The following is a 17,427-nucleotide window of genomic DNA, read 5'->3' as shown; positions in this document are numbered from 1 at the left end:
GTCTGTGGATTTTGCATATTCTTCTCGCGTTGCATGGGTTTCCTCTGTATACTCCGGTCTCCTCCTGTAGTCCGCAAGTGCCATGATGGATTACATGTTCTGCCCTGTGCTACCTGCGACAAATTCCCCTTATCAGGCACTGGTTAACTGGTTAGAAATAATCTGCAAATATTTTTTTTTGGAACCTATTGATGGTACATTCATACATGTTTTTTTTTTTTTTTAAATAGAGCATTAATGAATTACTATGTGTTGGAAAAGAAGAGAGTATTTTCCTTGAAATGAACTTTGATCCCATTAGTTAAACATGGGAGTCCATTTACAAAGACCCTCAAGCCCACTAGCGGAACAAGAACAAGTACATCATTGCTGGGAGATGTGTTAATAGCATGATTAATATTTATTAATATTTATATCCTTCCTTCTTTTAATCACTTACCCTGTTCGGAGATCGGAGAATAATTTATTTTAAAATTAAATTAAAAAAAAACCTTTAAATGAGAGCACTCCCTGCAGTTCCCATTTCCTTTTCATACGAACCGTTAACTTTTTTGTAGTTTAGTGTAGATGCTTAGTGTGTGTAGTCTTGTAAACACTTGACAAGGATGAAATATGGAAGCTAAAATATGTTAGACACTGTGTATGGCAGTAGAGCTTCATGCAGTACCACCAGGGAAGCAGCAGGTGGAGTCAGAGTAGCGGTATTTGAAACGAGGTCATTTTACCCAGTATCTTATATTGCGGTCTTCTGTTTGCACGGACACCGAACGTGATACAGGCAGTTCTAGACTAACGCAAGTACTCTGTTCCACAAACCTTTACAGGAGTCAGATTTACCTTCTCATAGCATTCAAGACACCTTTTAGCTCAAAAACATCAAAAATATACTAGCAACACATACTAAAATAAGACAAATAAATGAAAAGATAAAGTGCAAATTAACTTTCAATCATATGTCGCCTTTTTGGGTTAGGACTTCATTAAGTTCTAAGGATCTTGGATATTTTGCGCAAGTCGAGAGCAGCCTGTATTGCATTTGTGTATTAAAAGCAGTGATAGCAAAATTTTATAACTGAAAAAGTATACTTGTGTGGGCATTTGGGTGTATGCTGTGATGTCATTTTTCCTTGTTTTGACCAATGCTTGGCTGTTTGAAAAATATTGTCCTGGAAATGACCGTCCCTGTAGTTTGGAAAGGTGATTTATTGGTTACAATGTCTGCAGCACCAGGCTGGTTAGGCTGTATTAATATCTCTACCCACCCTTCATTCTAGATGGAATGAGCCTTCTGCCAAAGAGAAAAAGCTGGTTACCTAGTGGACAAAGTTTTTTTTTTTTTTTTACAGAAAGGGCTGATATGGATCCCAGGCTGGAACATGACATTGCGGCGACTAACCAAATTGTCCTTATGCACTTAGCCATGGCCAAAGTCCACACTAAAGATGGCAGATCAAGCCTGTCAGAAAAATGGGCAACAGCTTTACAAGGTTATAGGTAAACCAGCTAGACTCTTAACTTACATTATTCAGTTGCAATGAAATATATCAGGTACCGTTCTTGGTGAATAGTTTTTCCTCCTCTCCTTAAATAGAAAAGTTTTTTCACATTTTAAACAAGAAATATTTACATTATCAGCATTTTAAGCTGACGATAATTTTTCAGTCTTTCTGTTACAGGGGGATTTTGTGGGTCTGTTCTCCAAGAAACTGAGCCGTCCCTGACCACTGGAGGGCAGCACCGCCGTATTTTCCATGGAGCCTCTTTTTCTTGGTCATGTGCTTTTCTCCTGCCATTAAAAGGAACTTGGGGCATCTTTGACCAGAGCTGAGAGCATTAAAGTTACTAAGCATGTGCTGACAGACACCCACAATCCCACGATGCTCTGCGGTCACCTTCCTCGATGGTCGCCTCACACGCGGGATGACACATAGAGTGAGTGAAGCCGGCGTACTAGCATGGCCTCCATTTCCTCCAGGGGGGAATCGCGGCCCCCCGTCCCCAGAAGCAGAGTCCGGAAGGCCTCAATCTCCAGCAACTCGGGCATGTGCTGCAGGAAATACGCCTCGCAGAACGCACCTAACTCCGCAGCCCCACGGACCTGTAGCGACGCCAAGAGAGATGCCCCCCTCCCCCGTCAGTTAAAACAGTAAGTTGCAGCCGCAGAAGATTCCTCGTGATTGGATACCGTTTTCCACCAATCCTGACCTTTGACCCTTCAGATGGTCTCACCTTGGCAATCCTGTAGATGTTGACTGCATTATCCGGTCTGATGCTCTTAGTACACAAGATTTCACAGTGTCTCTGCAGTGCCCCCAGCTGGAATAACTTGGCCACTGACAGCAGCTGGACGGGGGCCAAAAAAAACAAAGTATGACGGCCATACATTACACTATTCTCCTTATGTACATTTACCTCCATATGTTTCTTGTAGAGTAAATCTAATTGTGCTGTATATTTGAAAATGAAATCACAAACATGCCAGAGCACGCGACAGCCCTTCTGAACCTATGGCTTCAAACGCCAAAACCCCAGCACATAATGAAGGTGTAATTCTTTTATCTACTACAGTACCAAATTAATTAGCATTCCGCTACAAGCTAATTACCCAGGGTTAGGCTGTTAATCACACTTCTGACTGAGGAACGCAAGGACTGGGACCTTCTCACCTCCAGAATGTCAGCCACAGAGGCCTGCATGGCGTCGGCACTTCCACAGTACAGGTAAGACATCATCATCTAAAACAAACAGGCATTAGGGAGCTCGGTGTTTCCAGTGCTCATGGAGATGCATGCATTGGCAGCTGTGCGCTGTCCTCCCAGGGCGTGCTGGGTGAGAGGCCCCGACCAGCCATTCATCCAGATAAATACATTTGTTAAAAAAAAATTTATAACGTATACTTTTAGAATAAATTATTATTAACAATGAAATGACTAACACAAGCCACATTTTCAAACATAACTTTAAAAAATAAATTAATTTTATTGTATAATGTGTTCTAATAGCATTTTCATCTGATCCATAGGGGGTACAGTTGCACTCCCAGTAAAATTGCCTATGGATGCATAGAAGACCCCACCAATGACTAAATCCCAATCTATTTGACCAGATCGACTGACTAATGGCCAGAAATCCGGTCCTTGGGAACCCACAGACAGTCCACGTTTTTGCTCCCTCCCAGCTCAGTGGACTGTCTGGCAGGGAGCTGGGTGGGAGCAAAAATGTGAACCGGCTGTGGGTCCCTGAGGACCGGATTGGGAAACACTGCCCTAAGGTCATATCAGCAGAACATGACTCTGAAGCCAGCACCGAGTATGCTGCCTCTTGCTGTAGTTACGGGCATCTTGAACATCACGGCAGTAACTGTAAGGCAGCCCCCACCCTCTCAACATCTTTAACGTCCTCCAGCTGTGGCTCCAGTGTTTGCTGCTTACATTGTGTAACTGAGTCACATGTGTTACTAATGAAAAGCCCCTTGTGTTTGTTTGCGTAAATCCTCCTGTGTATTTCCTGATCGCTGCTGATTCGTTTTTGGTTACTCTCACTGAATAGGAAAACCTATTTAAGAGAATATATATATTTTTTTTGAGTATGTTCTTGGCACTACTTAAGTGGTGACAGCCATTGAAAGGAACTGGCAACATCGATTCAGAGCAGAACCACAGACCCGTATATGCAAAGTACATCTGCACAGTGAGCATATGACAACTGGCTTACCTGGAAGGTGCTGTATTTAACGTCGGGGATTTCAACATCCTTGGAGCACTCCGGTTTGCAGGATCCCAGCAGGGTCCGGAACCTGAGCGGACACAGGGGGGGGCGGCGTTTCAGTGGAGGAAAGGGGACTGTGATCTTTACCGGTGTAAATCTCTACAAGCACGGCTCACCTTTCAGAGGCTGTTATCAGCAGGACCCTGTGGCCATAGAAAGGCCTCCCTTCTACCATGAAGGTCACGTCTGACATGTCCTTGTTGTTCAGGAAGTGGGGATCTGGGTGGTTGGTTCAGAGGAGTCATAGGTTTGCATTAAAGACAAGATCCATTGACCGGAGCAGCTAGATCCCTCAAGTAGGGCTGAAGTGGGAGGCTCCCTTACCCAACTGCGCTGAGAGCGCCACCTTCAGCTCTGCGATGGCTGGTAGGGGTGCGGAGCCGTAACAGTGACTGAGGATGGAGCCCACCTGCTGATTTATAGCTTCATTCTGGAATTTGAGGGGGGAAATTTTGGATTATTTAAGTCCGTGCTCTTACTGTGGTGTTTAAAAATGGTTGGATTTACACGGCGCCCCCTGCCGGTGACCCACAGAAAGTGCACTGTGCTCCTGCTCACCTTGCTGGTTTTGAGGATGGAGAATAGGAGGGGCAGACCAGCACAGACGAGCTCCTCAGAGTACTCCTCCTCCCGGATGGTGGTGAACTCCCTCAGAAGTGTCAGGGTGACGCCGGCCCTGGACTGCAGCTGGGCGCTACGGAGGGACTCCAGCCAAACGTGGAGCTTCCACGGCACGCCTGTAGGGCGACGCCACGTCAGCGCTCAGCCTGATTCTCTTGACCCGTCAGACTAACCCACATTGCCCACTAAGCTGCAAGACTGAGGGTCCACCCACCCTCCTTATAAAGAACTCATTTATTTGGGGTGATTTGATTGATCGCTATGGACTTCCTGTTCTTAGAAAATGCTCTTGTTTTGACCTCTCCCCCACCCCCCACGCTTTCTTTAATAAGCAGTTCTCTCAGTAGGGGGGAGTACCGCTCTATTTAGTAATACCCCCCAAATCGAGGCGTCGCCATGACAGCAGCTTACCCAGTGACCTCAGCTCCATGGTGACGTCCAGATAGCCGTGCTCGGAGCTGTAGTAGGTGGCCTCCTGCAAGGCCTTCATGCGAGCCTTGCAGAGCCCCGTGGTCCCTACGTCAGCCAGGCAGCTGGGGCTCAGCGGGGGACATCCCCTGGGCCAGCCCCCCTCCCTGCCCGCCTCGGCCTCCACCCCCTCGGCCAGGATTTCCTCCAGGGACAGTACGTCATCTTTGGCTTGCTGGGGCTGAGTCAGCAGCTTCCTCAGGACATTTCTGTGACCCCCCCCCCGCCACCAGAAACAGTTGGGCACAGATGTAGCTATTAGGACATTGGCCTCCAGGTTAACACATACACCTGCCAGAAATGGGGCCCGGTTCCCCCCACCCCCAGCCCCCACTGCCCCCTCACCTGTGCCCGTGTGCTGCAGCGTGGCTGAAGCAGTTCATGTCCTCGTAGAGCGACGACGTCAGGGCAGTGCCATCCCGCACCCTCAGCAGGGGGTCTGCCCCCCGTGCCAGCAGCAAGCTCACCATCTCGTAGTTACCTGTACAGTGGGGGGCAAACAGGCTCTGAGTCGGGCTGAGACTGGGCAGAGGCTGACTGAGGCTCCCAGCTGGCAGCCAGCTGCGAGTCTGATATCTGTAGCGAGGATTTTGCATGTATTTTTTTTTCACAAGTTTGTCAGGAATGTGGATTCAGGGTGCGAGCGGGCCTGGTTTCGGTTCTACTGGTACAGAATGCCAGGCTCAGCTGTTCCACAGCTCCATCCAGCTGGGCCTCTGCGTCTTCCGCTTCCCAAGTGCTCCAGCGCTTAATTTGGCTAATTATTATTATTACTTCCAGTGACGCGACCTCTTGCAGGGAAGTCAAAACAGAAAGCGGCCAAGAAAGGAGTGCACGAGAAACCAGTGAGAGAACCACCGTGCAAAATTACAGAGGTATGCTCAGCGAAGCGTCTGGATTGCACTATGACAGCCCAGCCACTAGGTGGTGGTGTGTCTCACTCACCAGCTGCTGAGGCCAGCTGGAGAGGAGTTTCGGCGCAGCTCTCCTGTCCGTTCCTGACGGCAGCACCTTCCACATTGGCACCGGCGTCTAACAGGAGCTGAAGACAAAAGGAAACATCTGGGAAATTAACCAAACTGCACCAAACAGAGGGCAGGCCTGTTTAGATGAAGCAGAGGGAACCCCCTGGGTCCTAGCTTCCCTGCCTCAGCTCCAGTCTCACCTGCACTACAGAGATGTGCCCATGCAGCACCGCGAAGGTGAGGGCGGCCCAGTGCCGGCTGTCGGGGTGGACGGAGGGGTACTTCGGGGAGCAGCCGGGGACCTGGAGATGGGGGGAAGGTCATCGATGCGAGTGGGACGGCCCGAGACCATCGCTGTTTGCTGTGTTTGTTGTGATATCAGCCTTAAAGCACATAGTCACTGCAGACTGCAGAAGGTGTAGATATTTACCGCCATGTCCAGGTTTGCTCCAGCGTCGATCAGCATCTGCACCAGGGCCTCATCCCCCGCCGAGCAGGCATACATCAGTGGGGTCATGCCCTACATGTGGAGGAGAGAGGGGAAGGGCTTGTGTTGTACTGCAGCATGGTGGATGAAGACGTGTGGGGTTGTATTTCCCATTCTGCGTGCCCTCTCCCCACCCGGGGCTGTGAACCACACCTGGTCGTCCATGCTGTTGACGCCGTCAGGGCCCAGCAGCTCGATGGCCTGGCCGATGAGGTCGGTGCGGCCGCAGTTCAGCATGCGGAAGCCCAGGTCCAGCTGGAACTTGTCGGTGGCGGCTTTGGCGTCCAGGCGCTTGAAGGAGCTGAAGCAGCACTCCGGCCTGGGAGGGAGCGAGGGAGTGAGAGAATGAGGGAGGGGGTGAGGGAATGATGGATGGAGAGAGAGGATGAGGGAGGAAGCGATGGAAAGGGGGAAGGACAGCAGTTCATTATTACGGCCCAACTGTTGGGTTTACAGATACAGCAGGAGTCTGAGTGTCTCATCTCCCAGTCATAAGTCACTTTGTCTCTTGTTTAACCTACAAAACCAAGCCTCAACACCCTAAAAAACCTTTCATATTAGTGTCCCTCTTGAAATTAATGTCATCCCACACGCAGTTGGTAATAAGGTGCATGATTGACTGATCTGCCATAGTAGCTTTCTACAGAGACCTGTTAAGAAAAGGCTGCCAAACTGCTGTTAAAAATCCTTCTTAAACTGGTCTAGGTGTTCCTCCCACTACAAGCGGTGTCTCCTCAGTACATACTTCAGCTGCCGAGGTTCGCAGTCCAGCCCTGGGAGGAGCTGCCTGGCCGTCTGCCTGACATCATCACTGTCGACCAATGGGCTGCGGCGGTGCTCGGCGTGGACGATCGCCACCCGCATCCACTCCATCAGAGGCGGGAGCAGCAGGAAGGGTCTGGGGGGGGAGGGCGGAGCAAGGGGCGGGGTCAACAATTTACGTACCATTAGCGGGTAATATGTCTGTCCCTGCACCTGCTGCTAATCATAGTGCTTACAGGGGGGGGGGGGGGTGTCTGTGGTCAAAACAAATGCAGAGAGTCCTTTACCCTGAGGATGCAATTTACGAACCCCTCGCTTTGAACACAGGCCTCATTTTGGAAGCGTAAATGTTTTAGCAGCTAAATGCAGAATGTAGGATCAAAGTCACAGGTGCATCAGCGTGGATGTGTCTACCAGCTGGGTCGGAACCGGGGCCATGGAGAACGTGCGGCGAGTGCTCAGCTGGGTAGGTACCGGGGCCATGGAGAACGTGCGGCGAGTGCCCAGCTGGGTAGGTACCGGGGCCATGGAGAACGTGCAGCGAGTGCTCAGCGTATGACTAAAGCAAAAGAGTTTAAACCAATAGGGGGAGCCAGAGTGCAGGGTGCCTCAGTCAGCCGCTGCATGGGCAGAATGAAGAACAGGGCCGCTTTGGGCATCCCTCGTTGATGTATAAGTGAATAACGCAAAACAAAATAAATGTTAAGATGTATACATACTGAATGAGTTCATTTTATAGACTTTGCCAGTGTTTGTCTCCAGTGTGACTCTTAATAAAACAGCCTTTTATACTTTACTTTTTCCAGTCTCTAGTCCAAGGTCAGGAGAATTTGTTGTCCATGTTTAGGGAAAGAATTTGCATTCATTTTACAGTGACTTTGGCCCCTTATCTGCTCCTGACGCTCGTAAACTCTGAGCATTAAACCAAATACCCACAAACTGTGCACTCAAATCCTCACAGGGGGACATGAATTATGGGACTTTCGCCAGACACTCGGATTCTCTTTGTGTTTCCTAAGTACGGCACCAGAATGTTCTCCTGTCTCAGAGCAAATAAAAAAAAAGAAGAGACTTAATTAATGACAAGTGCATGTCTGTCAGGCCTGTGTGTGAGTGGTAAACTTTACCTGATGGTTTACTTAGTGAACATGCTGATTATGGATAAACACAGCAGCCTAAGCTTAAATATTATTTGGGGGGGTCTTCGGTGACTCAGAGCCCAGTTAACACGTCTCTAGACTACTACACTGCCTGAGGAACCCAGGGGTCTCTTGGGGGGTCACACTGGATGAGGCGATAGGCTGCGTTGCCAACTGAATTTCGGCCTTTGTTCATGCTCCGAAGCCCCCAGGGGGGTATGTCTGAGCCCTTCGCTCATGTCCATGTTTCAGGTAATGCCCCCCTCCCCTCCCCTCCCATTTTGCTAGGCTTAAGCTGTAGCCGGCAGACCCTTCTCCTCTAATCTCTCAGCCAGGGCCAACCCTCCCAGATGCAGCCTGGGTCTGATTTCAGGTCACCCCCACACCTCCTCAGCAGGCGAGAAACCAGCCTGGGGTGGGGGCGTAACCCACCCCATCCCACGTCACCCCTGCCTGTGGATGCAGGGACACCACCCTCGCACCGTGCCTTTAAATGGAAACTGGACACCCACTATACCTGGGGTAGAGTCCCACTGAAAGCACCTCACACATGCTGGTGTATATAAAGCCATGCAATTTACTGAAATACTTTACATTTTACTTATTTAGCAGATGCTTTAGTCCAAAGGTAAATAGCATATTGCAAATATATGAGTGTCAAAGAGTCAACTGGCACAAATACCTCTAGGCCGAGCTTCCAGTGAACAGCCAGCTACAAGCATCAGCAGGATGGGGGCAGGAGCTACATACTGTAACAACGTCTAACAAAGTAAAACCCTGGTAACCCTGGTGGTTGCCAGTAAGTGCAACATGAGAGCATTCACGGAACATCAAGAGGAGGACACTTTAAGATGCTGTATTTTTAGTTTTTTAGCAGTAAATCTAACAGGTTAAACTGGCATGGGAGTTTTCAGCAGGTCTCTGACTGACGGGGCCCCGATGGCTGGAGGGGTCTCTGACTGACGGGGCCCCGATGGCTGGAGGGGTCTCTGACTGACGGGGCCCCGATGGCTGGAGGGGTCTCTGACTGTCGGGGCCCCGATGGCTGGAGGGCTCTCTGACTGTCGGGGCCCCGATGGCTGGAGGGCTCTCTGACTGTCGGGGCCCCGATGGCTGGAGGGGTCTCTGATGTTTTTCCATCCCTGGTTAATCAGCACAGACACGACCCTGGATGTCAGCCTTCCTCACAGGTCAGCTCTCTCTCATTACTCCATGCTGACTCCTAGTTTGCGGTACTGACACGCCCCACCCCAAACCATTGCTCGTCTTTTCACAGGCATTGCCAGTTTCCCCCCTCCCCCAGGCCCCACTGCTAACACCTCCACTCTCGTCTCAATGGGAGTCTCACCCCGACTCCTACGTCAGTCTCATCCCCAGAAGGACCCACCCTCCTGTTAATCATTTCAGTACTGGTGGGTAGTCGCTGTATTTCTCTAGATGAGGAATTACATCATCACCCCAGAGCTGGTGTCTGCCAGCATGCAGGTTTCCCGTCTTCCATTTAAGCATTTAATGAATGTGATGCACCATCACAGTAAAATTTTTGTTACTGGGGCTTGAGATTGTTGGGTGTCGCACCTGTACTCTGCCCTTGGGCCTCACACAGGCCAAAATGCGGAAGTCTGAGGCTCCGCCCATGAATGGAAGGCAAGGTCTTCCTCTTTTTTAGAAACCAACTAACCATCAGCCGTTGGTTTAGTCTGCCTGTGTTTATGGCGGAAGCACACAGCTGAGAGAGCCTATGGCACGTGTGGGTCTCACAGATAGACCATCTCCTCCCTCACCATCTTATGGACCCCAATGCAGTCAGAGTTTCATACATCTTTGCACATGCCGGTGCCGTTTCTGTGTTCCTCGTATTTTCAGCCTGCCAGGACGGATAACTTACTCCAAATTTCCCTTTCTCAGGACAAATTGCAGTGGAAAAATGAGTAACTGACCAAGGGTCGTGACTGTAATTAGCGATAGGATTTAGCAGCGAGCTTCGTTTGAGGGATTTCACGATCGCGGCATTCCGGGGCAGGCTGCATCCTGGGGAATCTGAGAATTACACATGCCCTGTGTGCCCGACGAGGTCTGCCCGCCCCTGTGCCATGTCATACGTGGTGGCTGTACAAGACGAGCAGTTCATCACTTATGAACCAGGAAAACTGAGAGTATCCCCAACTGAATGTGCGAAAATAGCACAACCCACTTGCCAATGGCAGGGCATCAGGATGGAGCAATAGAGCACAATCCAGTGAGGACAGAAGCACAGTATGGGGGTGGAGCACAACCCAGTGAGGCCTGGAGCACAGTATGGGGGTGGAGCACAGCCCAGTGAGGCCTGGAGCACAGTATGGGAGTGGAGCACAGCCCAGTGAGGCCTGGAGCACAGTATGGGGGTGGAGCACAGTATGGGGGTGGAGCACAGCCCAGTGAGGCCTGGAGCACAGTATGGGGGTGGAGCACAGCCCAGTGAGGCCTGGAGCACAGTATGGGGGTGGAGCACAGCCCAGTGAGGCCTGGAGCACAGTATGGGGGTGGAGCACAGTATGGGGGTGGAGCACAGCCCAGTGAGGCCTGGAGCACAGTATGGGAGTGGAGCACAGCCCAGTGAGGCCTGGAGCACAGTATGGGGGTGGAGCACAACCCAGTGAGGCCTGGAGCACAGTATGGGGGTGGAGCACAGCCCAGTGAGGCCTGGAGCACAGTATGGGGGTGGAGCACAGCCCAGTGAGGCCTGGAGCACAGTATGGGGGTGGAGCACAGCCCAGTGAGGCCTGGAGCACAGTATGGGGGTGGAGCACAGTATGGGGGTGGAGCACAGCCCAGTGAGGCCTGGAGCACAGTATGGGGGTGGAGCACAGCCCAGTGAGGCCTGGAGCACAGTATGGGGGTGGAGCACAGTATGGGGGTGGAGCACAGTATGGGGGTGGAGCACAGTATGGGGGTGGAGCACAGCCCAGTGAGGCCTGGAGCACAGTATGGGGGTGGAGCACAGCCCAGTGAGGCCTGGAGTACAGTATGGGGGTGGAGCACAGCCCAGTGAGGCCTGGAGCACAGTATGGGGGTGGAGCACAGCCCAGTGAGGCCTGGAGCACAGTATGGGGGTGGAGCACAGCCCAGTGAGGCCTGGAGCACAGTATGGGGGTGGAGCACAGCCCAGTGAGGCCTGGAGCACAGTATGGGGGTGGAGTGGAGCACAGCCCAGTGAGGCCTGGAGCACAGTATTGGGGTGGAGCACAGCCCAGTGAGGCCTGGAGTACAGTATGGGGGTGGAGCACAGCCCAGTGAGGCCTGGAGCACAGTATGGGGGTGGAGCACAGCCCAGTGAGGCCTGGAGCACAGTATGGGGGTGGAGCACAGCCCAGTGAGGCCTGGAGCACAGTATGAGGGTGGAGCACAGCCCAGTGAGGCCTGGAGCACAGTATGGGGGTGGAGCACAGCCCAGTGAGGCCTGGAGCACAGTATGGGGGTGGAGCACAGCCCAGTGAGGCCTGGAGCACAGTATGAGGGTGGAGAACAGCCCGGTGAGGCCTGGAGCACAGAATGGGGGTGGAGCACAGCCCGGTGAGGCCTGGAGCACAGTATGGGGACCAAGCATTACCTCTCTTTGCTGAGGGCCATCCGGGGTGGGTCCAGGTTTGGATTCTCCATGGATTCCATCTGTGGGCAGCGCAGAAAGTAGTAGAGGGTGTGCAGGGCGTCGGGGGACCAGGACACAGGCTGCTGGCGGGCGTGCCGCGCTGGGCTGAGGCCGGGCCGAACCACGCTCAGCCGCTGCATGTGGTGCATGGCGCGTGACACCAGGTCACCTGACCAAACACAGACACACAAGCCGTTACTCTCCCTTGCATAGTTCTGCTACCAGGATCTAGGATGTAGATAGACCATAGTCTGCATAACGTTACAACTTTAGAAAAAGCTTAGTAGCCCAGGAGCATCTAATGTTGAATTTCCAGGGCTGTTGGTTGTGATAAACACATACAGGCATGTGCAATGGACAGCCCTGTAGGACGGCACTGACTCCGCCCCCAAGAATGGACCCAGACCGCAATGCCTTTCCTCCTGCAATGAGCAGCACCTCAGCGCTGAAGCCAAAAGCCAAGAAAGAAAAACACACACTGCCATAAGGAGCGCTGGTCACTGAAAGGCGATCCACTCACTGGATTTACCTGCGAATTAACAAATGGAAAAAAAAAAAAAAAGAATGACCCAATTTCCTATTCCGCTCATAAAACGAAAGAGGGAAGCTGAAGATGAGTTTCGGCCAGGGCCTGGTAGCAAGCCCCCTCCTGTGCCCCGGGGGGAGCTTTCAGTCAGGGGCTCCTCCATCTTCTGCACAGGGAATTCCCCAGGGCTACTGGTAAAACAGGAAGACGGGGGAGGGGGTATGATGGCCGTCAGGATCTGTCCCGTTCATCAGCCGGCAGCTGAGCTCGTGGCCGTCAGCGGCACGGCTGGGGAACATCGGGAAAAGAGTTTGGGATGTGGAATCTGGCCTGGGTGCAGAGCGAGACATCGCCGTAACTTTAAAAAGGAAAAAAAAAAAAAAGGAGGTTTTTGTAAAGGGGGGGTAGGAAAATAATGGATTAATTTCTCATTAAACCCAGTTACTTCATGGTTAATATTTAACTGGATAGGTTTGGCCATTGGTGTGTGTGTGCAGGGGGGGGGGGGGGGGGCACACCCCCCCCCCCCCAGCATTCTTCTTCTGCCAGCTGGAGAGCAGATCAAGGCCACTCTTGTATCGCAGTTTAGCTCTCCGGGGGCCTCGGAATAACGGCAGCCACAGTCCCCCCCCCCAGCTAAGCGGAGACATTTTCCCCATCGTTAGCGTGACCCAGAGGGACGGCAGCCTTCTGGCATTCGGTTCTGCAGGAGAGCCAGCTAAAGGGCCGTCACAATCGGCGCGGGACCCACGCACCCCCTGTCCCCACCGCAAAATGAGCGTGTGGACCAGCTCCCCCTGCTGGAGCCTGGCCGTCTGCAGGCTCTTAGTGGGCAGCTGGCCCCTCCATTGATTAGCCTTGATTAAATGAATTGTATAATCGTACCAAATCACATTAAATCTAAACATGTTAACTGTAATTATTCCACCGAGTTTTAACCATTTTAATCGTTCTCATAGCATGAAGAAGTGACTATCGGCTTGACCGTGGGATTTATTGATTTCAGTTCAATTTTAGTTTATTCTGTTATTTGTTTCCCAACTTTTCTAATGAGAGGAATATGTTTAATTAGTATTCACACACCAGTAATGATCTTCTACATTCTTTCAGTCACTGGATACTATAAATTTAAAGAGACAAAACAAGACATATATTATAATATTGTATATTATACACATTTTCAGGTATCTTTCCAGGTATTTTTAATATAATGCACATTTGAATATATTCAAAAACAGATTTTTATCACTTTGGAAACTTTGAATTAAACACAATTAAAAATGGCTCTCTCAAAATCGACAGATGCATTTTATTTAAGATGGTGTCTTCCCTGCCTCGTGTCCAGACTTCCCTGAGCTGACCTGCAGGCTTCCTCCGCTGCTGGACTGTAAGTGAATATGGCTGGAAAGAAGGATCGATGGTCTGAATCACAAGACTTATTCCATTATGAAAATAATTACGATTAAGAGCTCAAGTGAAACACAAACCCAGATCCCTAGGTTGAAAACCACTGATTACAGTTTGTCTGTCCCTGCAGCTCTGCACTGGATAAGAGGGGGGAAGATGGAAGGATTGATGGATGGATGGATAATCTATTGCTATTATGAGTTACATACAGCAGAGCTGGTACAGATCAATACCCATAGATATCGCCTTCTGCACCAATATAAATTTTCAGCACGCCTCTGGTTCTGTTCAGCACTATGGCTCGGCGCTCGGTCGGCCCAGACGATGTGCCGATGCCCGCCGCTGGCATGTTCTCCAGATGGCGGTGCCAGGGTACCTTGGCTGCCGGCGAGGCCTCGGTGAGGGCAGGCCGAGAGGCCGCACAAAGGAAGCAGTCAGACAGGGTGTCTGTGAGGGCGTGTGTTTTTACCCCCGCTAATGGGCTTTACTTCTGTGAAGGTCCTCTTGTTGTCGAGGGACAAGTGATGGAGTGTTCCATAATTTGGGGAGAGGGGGATGACCCCCATGCCGACTTTCTCCGCACCACACTGCCAGGCCCACCCCCGAGTGTTCAGTCCGTGCCGTGGCCTTAAGTTTAAGCAGAGCCCAACCTGCAGACTGCGGCCCGGACGGAGGGGCCTCTCCGCGGAGCCGGCGGTACGAAGCGACACGCCGGAGGACGGGACCTCCTGCCAAACGCAACGTTCCATCAGCCCCAACATCCCAGCACACAACGTGGGGGCCTGTGCTTCACAGCAACTGTCTGACCAGGTGGGGAGGCAAAAATCACACCTCGTCTTATCACCATGACAGATCCCCCCCCCCCAGGATTAATGAAATGGTTACATTTTTATCAAAGTATCACTTCAAGGTCTCCTGCCACAGTCCAGGGGAATGGCGGGCACTGTGGGAAGGCTGCAGTGCTTAACTAAGAAAGGAAGTACGCTTCATTATGCCTGTTCATTATGAATAGCCATGGAAAATTAGCCATTATACTGGCCAAGAACAAGGGTTCTGAAAGATTCTTTGGCAGAACAAGGATACTGGGGTTAATGGTTTATGTGTTCTTGGCATTTGAGTTTTATTTGAGCTGATAATTGACTTTTTACTTTAGATTTTAGTTTTCGCTCCAAGTGAGGTCAGTAACTATAGAAACATATCGCTTATCCCCACAAGTCTGAGACTGCCTATTTATTTATTTAAAATAAAAAATTTAAAAAACTTTGTTTTTAAAGTTCATAAAGGTTTGGTTGAGATTTCCTAGGTAAATCTAAATGTTTTGTGATATATTTGATTGTGGGGAGAAGTCTTCTTTCAATATTAAACATCTTTAAATCATAATAGCACTTGGAGGTTAAAGTGGCTCGAGAAAATGTATGTAAAGTGAAGACAAAGCAGCGGTATGGAGGCCAGATGCTGCCATGCAGAGGAAGTGCCATCGTTAGCAGCACGTCAGCGTGAAAGATGGTGCCAAGCACACCTCAGGCCAGATGTACTGGAGAACACTACTGATCACTGGGGCCCCTGTCCTGTCACTCTGATAGGGGTGATGTAGTGCACCCAGAGGGGGGTACCTGCCTTTCGACTTTGGGGGAAGTAGAGAGAGGGAGGGAGGGAGGAAGAGAGGGAGAGAGAGAGAGAGAGAGAGAGAGAGAGAGGGGGGGGGGGGAGGATTCAAGGTACTGCCAGGATGCAGCCCATTGAGGGAGATGTTACCGAAGGTTTGGCACAGAACCAGGAACAGGGAACTGAAGACAATAACAAATGTACGCCTTTTATCGCTTGCTTTGGCAACTGGTCTACGGACCCTTTCTTCCATTATCTTTGACACCGGAACATAAATAGTTCCACAAATGGAGTTCCTGTTGCTCATTTGCCTATTTACAAAGGCATAAAAACTCGCTTTTGTATTTGAGAAAAAGAACAGCCGCCGCAGACTGCGGGCCGAGGGCGATCAGGTGGGGTCCGACGGGTGGAATGGGCACCAACTCACTGAGCTCAGAGATGCTGCCCACACAGGTGGCCAGCAGGGCCTGTTCCAGGGTGCGGAGCTCCAGCTGGACGTAGGCATCCTCCCGGCTGTCGGCGACGGACTGCTGGCTCTCCGTGTAAGGGCTGAAGTGAGCCGGCAAGGACAGCACGCCTAGTAAACAGAAGCACAGCGCAGAACCTTCACGCAGGGAAGCTCAACAAGTCACTCAAATCACACTGACTTTCCATTTCAAATGATTTGTGACATCATCAGTCGGCCTCTTATGTCATCACATAAACCCCCGGAGATCTCCCAGACCTTGATGTTAGATCATCTCAATTCGAGCAAAGCACTGGTTACCAAATGAGTCAGAATTCGCCATACCCACACAGCTCGTTAAAATATCAGGGAAAACACCATTTCCAGGTCAAGGGTGGGTCTGACGACAGGGCGGGCAGCCATGGCACTTGCACAGACGCGCCCACATGCTGGCACGCGTGCAGGAGAACCGTTTGATCACAACTGTTGGCCACAAAATAGTGATATTTTAAAATCAGTGGAGCATGTTTTATGATCGAGGTCGACACTTGGGAGCTGTTAAAAAAAAAAAAAAGGCCCATAAAGCTATGGCAGTGTAGCTAACCACCGCGACGCGAACGGCGAGCCAAGTACGGACACCCATGAGCTACACTGCCTCCTGCGTGAGAAGGCATCAGATTTCGGTGGATGCAACATCAACGACTCCTGGTCCTTCGTAAAGGAACATCAGAGTCCAAAACTGTAGGAGATTAAATGTCACGGATTTCACCATTAAGCACTGCTAGGAAAATAAGCACTACACGAAACGGTCTAGATTAGCAAACTGAAATTTAGCAGTGAGTCTTCCAGTGGGCATCCTGGTGTCTTACCCATAATCCTTTGCTGAACACCTTAAAAAGCACCCAGCTGGGTAAATACTGAGCCGGCTGCATCGCATGTGAGTGAATACTGCAGAGCAGAGTTTCCTGTGACATGCCCACAGTCCTGTTCCCATAAGAACCCTCAAATAGCCCCATTAATATCCGGAGCTTTAATCTTCACGGTCGAGAGTTTAGACTAAACCGGGGCGATTTTAGCCAGTGCCTCTATGGCACTGCGTTCAATGGTACAGACCAGTTAATTCTCCAAAGCGTTTGTGGGTGGTACTGCAATTTTAACATGACATTAAAGCAGACCCGGGGCGGGGTGGGGGGGGGGGGGACTGTGAGCGGCTGGCGACAATGGGGACAGGAAGCCTTCCCCAAGCATTGCTTTTCATGCAAAAGTTATGTTTTTCTGGAGGAAAATTTTTTAAAAACTTTGAGTTTAGTTATAAATTGGAAAACCAGTCTCTATGGAGCCAAGTGAAAATAAGCACTGGACCCAAGAAAGCAGGGAAATACACCTATTGCTTTGAGCAAAGTAATTCCCGTGTTAGCACAGGAGGTCAGGCGTTAAGCCGTAAATGAGCGTTCTGGGCGAGTCGGTCCTGGGGGTGATTAGTCCTGCTCAGTTCAGTGAGGTGGAATGGCCCGTGTTTGGTCGGTGGGCTTCGCCCCTCAGACTTCTGCTGCTGTGCGAGATAAGTGGCGTCACTCTGGAAATTAGCCGGCCTTTCCTTCCACAA

General features: G+C 50.7%; 1 protein-coding gene across 1 annotated transcript in view; it reads right to left on the bottom strand.

The window, feature by feature from the left end:
- Positions 1 to 1,185: 1,185 nt before the first annotated feature.
- Positions 1,186 to 17,427, bottom strand: part of abtb2b (ankyrin repeat and BTB (POZ) domain containing 2b) — a 35,783-nt gene continuing 19,541 nt past the window's right edge. Inside the window, exons 2-17 of the mRNA XM_023842146.2 lie at positions 15,804 to 15,953; positions 11,800 to 12,007; positions 7,055 to 7,207; positions 6,463 to 6,628; positions 6,253 to 6,342; positions 6,023 to 6,124; positions 5,803 to 5,899; positions 5,203 to 5,338; positions 4,801 to 5,066; positions 4,327 to 4,505; positions 4,093 to 4,198; positions 3,885 to 3,987; positions 3,715 to 3,796; positions 2,667 to 2,735; positions 2,230 to 2,343; positions 1,186 to 2,098 (exon numbers count right to left, since the gene is read on the bottom strand). Coding sequence (XP_023697914.1) covers positions 1,910 to 2,098; positions 2,230 to 2,343; positions 2,667 to 2,735; positions 3,715 to 3,796; positions 3,885 to 3,987; positions 4,093 to 4,198; positions 4,327 to 4,505; positions 4,801 to 5,066; positions 5,203 to 5,338; positions 5,803 to 5,899; positions 6,023 to 6,124; positions 6,253 to 6,342; positions 6,463 to 6,628; positions 7,055 to 7,207; positions 11,800 to 12,007; positions 15,804 to 15,953 — 2,210 coding nt within the window. The 3' untranslated portion in view covers positions 1,186 to 1,909. The remainder of the gene's footprint in view (positions 2,099 to 2,229; positions 2,344 to 2,666; positions 2,736 to 3,714; positions 3,797 to 3,884; positions 3,988 to 4,092; positions 4,199 to 4,326; positions 4,506 to 4,800; positions 5,067 to 5,202; positions 5,339 to 5,802; positions 5,900 to 6,022; positions 6,125 to 6,252; positions 6,343 to 6,462; positions 6,629 to 7,054; positions 7,208 to 11,799; positions 12,008 to 15,803; positions 15,954 to 17,427) is intronic.

This window comes from Paramormyrops kingsleyae, chromosome 13, assembly GCF_048594095.1.
Source record: "Paramormyrops kingsleyae isolate MSU_618 chromosome 13, PKINGS_0.4, whole genome shotgun sequence".
NCBI classification, from domain to species: Eukaryota; Metazoa; Chordata; class Actinopteri; order Osteoglossiformes; family Mormyridae; genus Paramormyrops; species Paramormyrops kingsleyae.
This window is presented reverse-complemented; position numbering and strand designations above follow the sequence as displayed.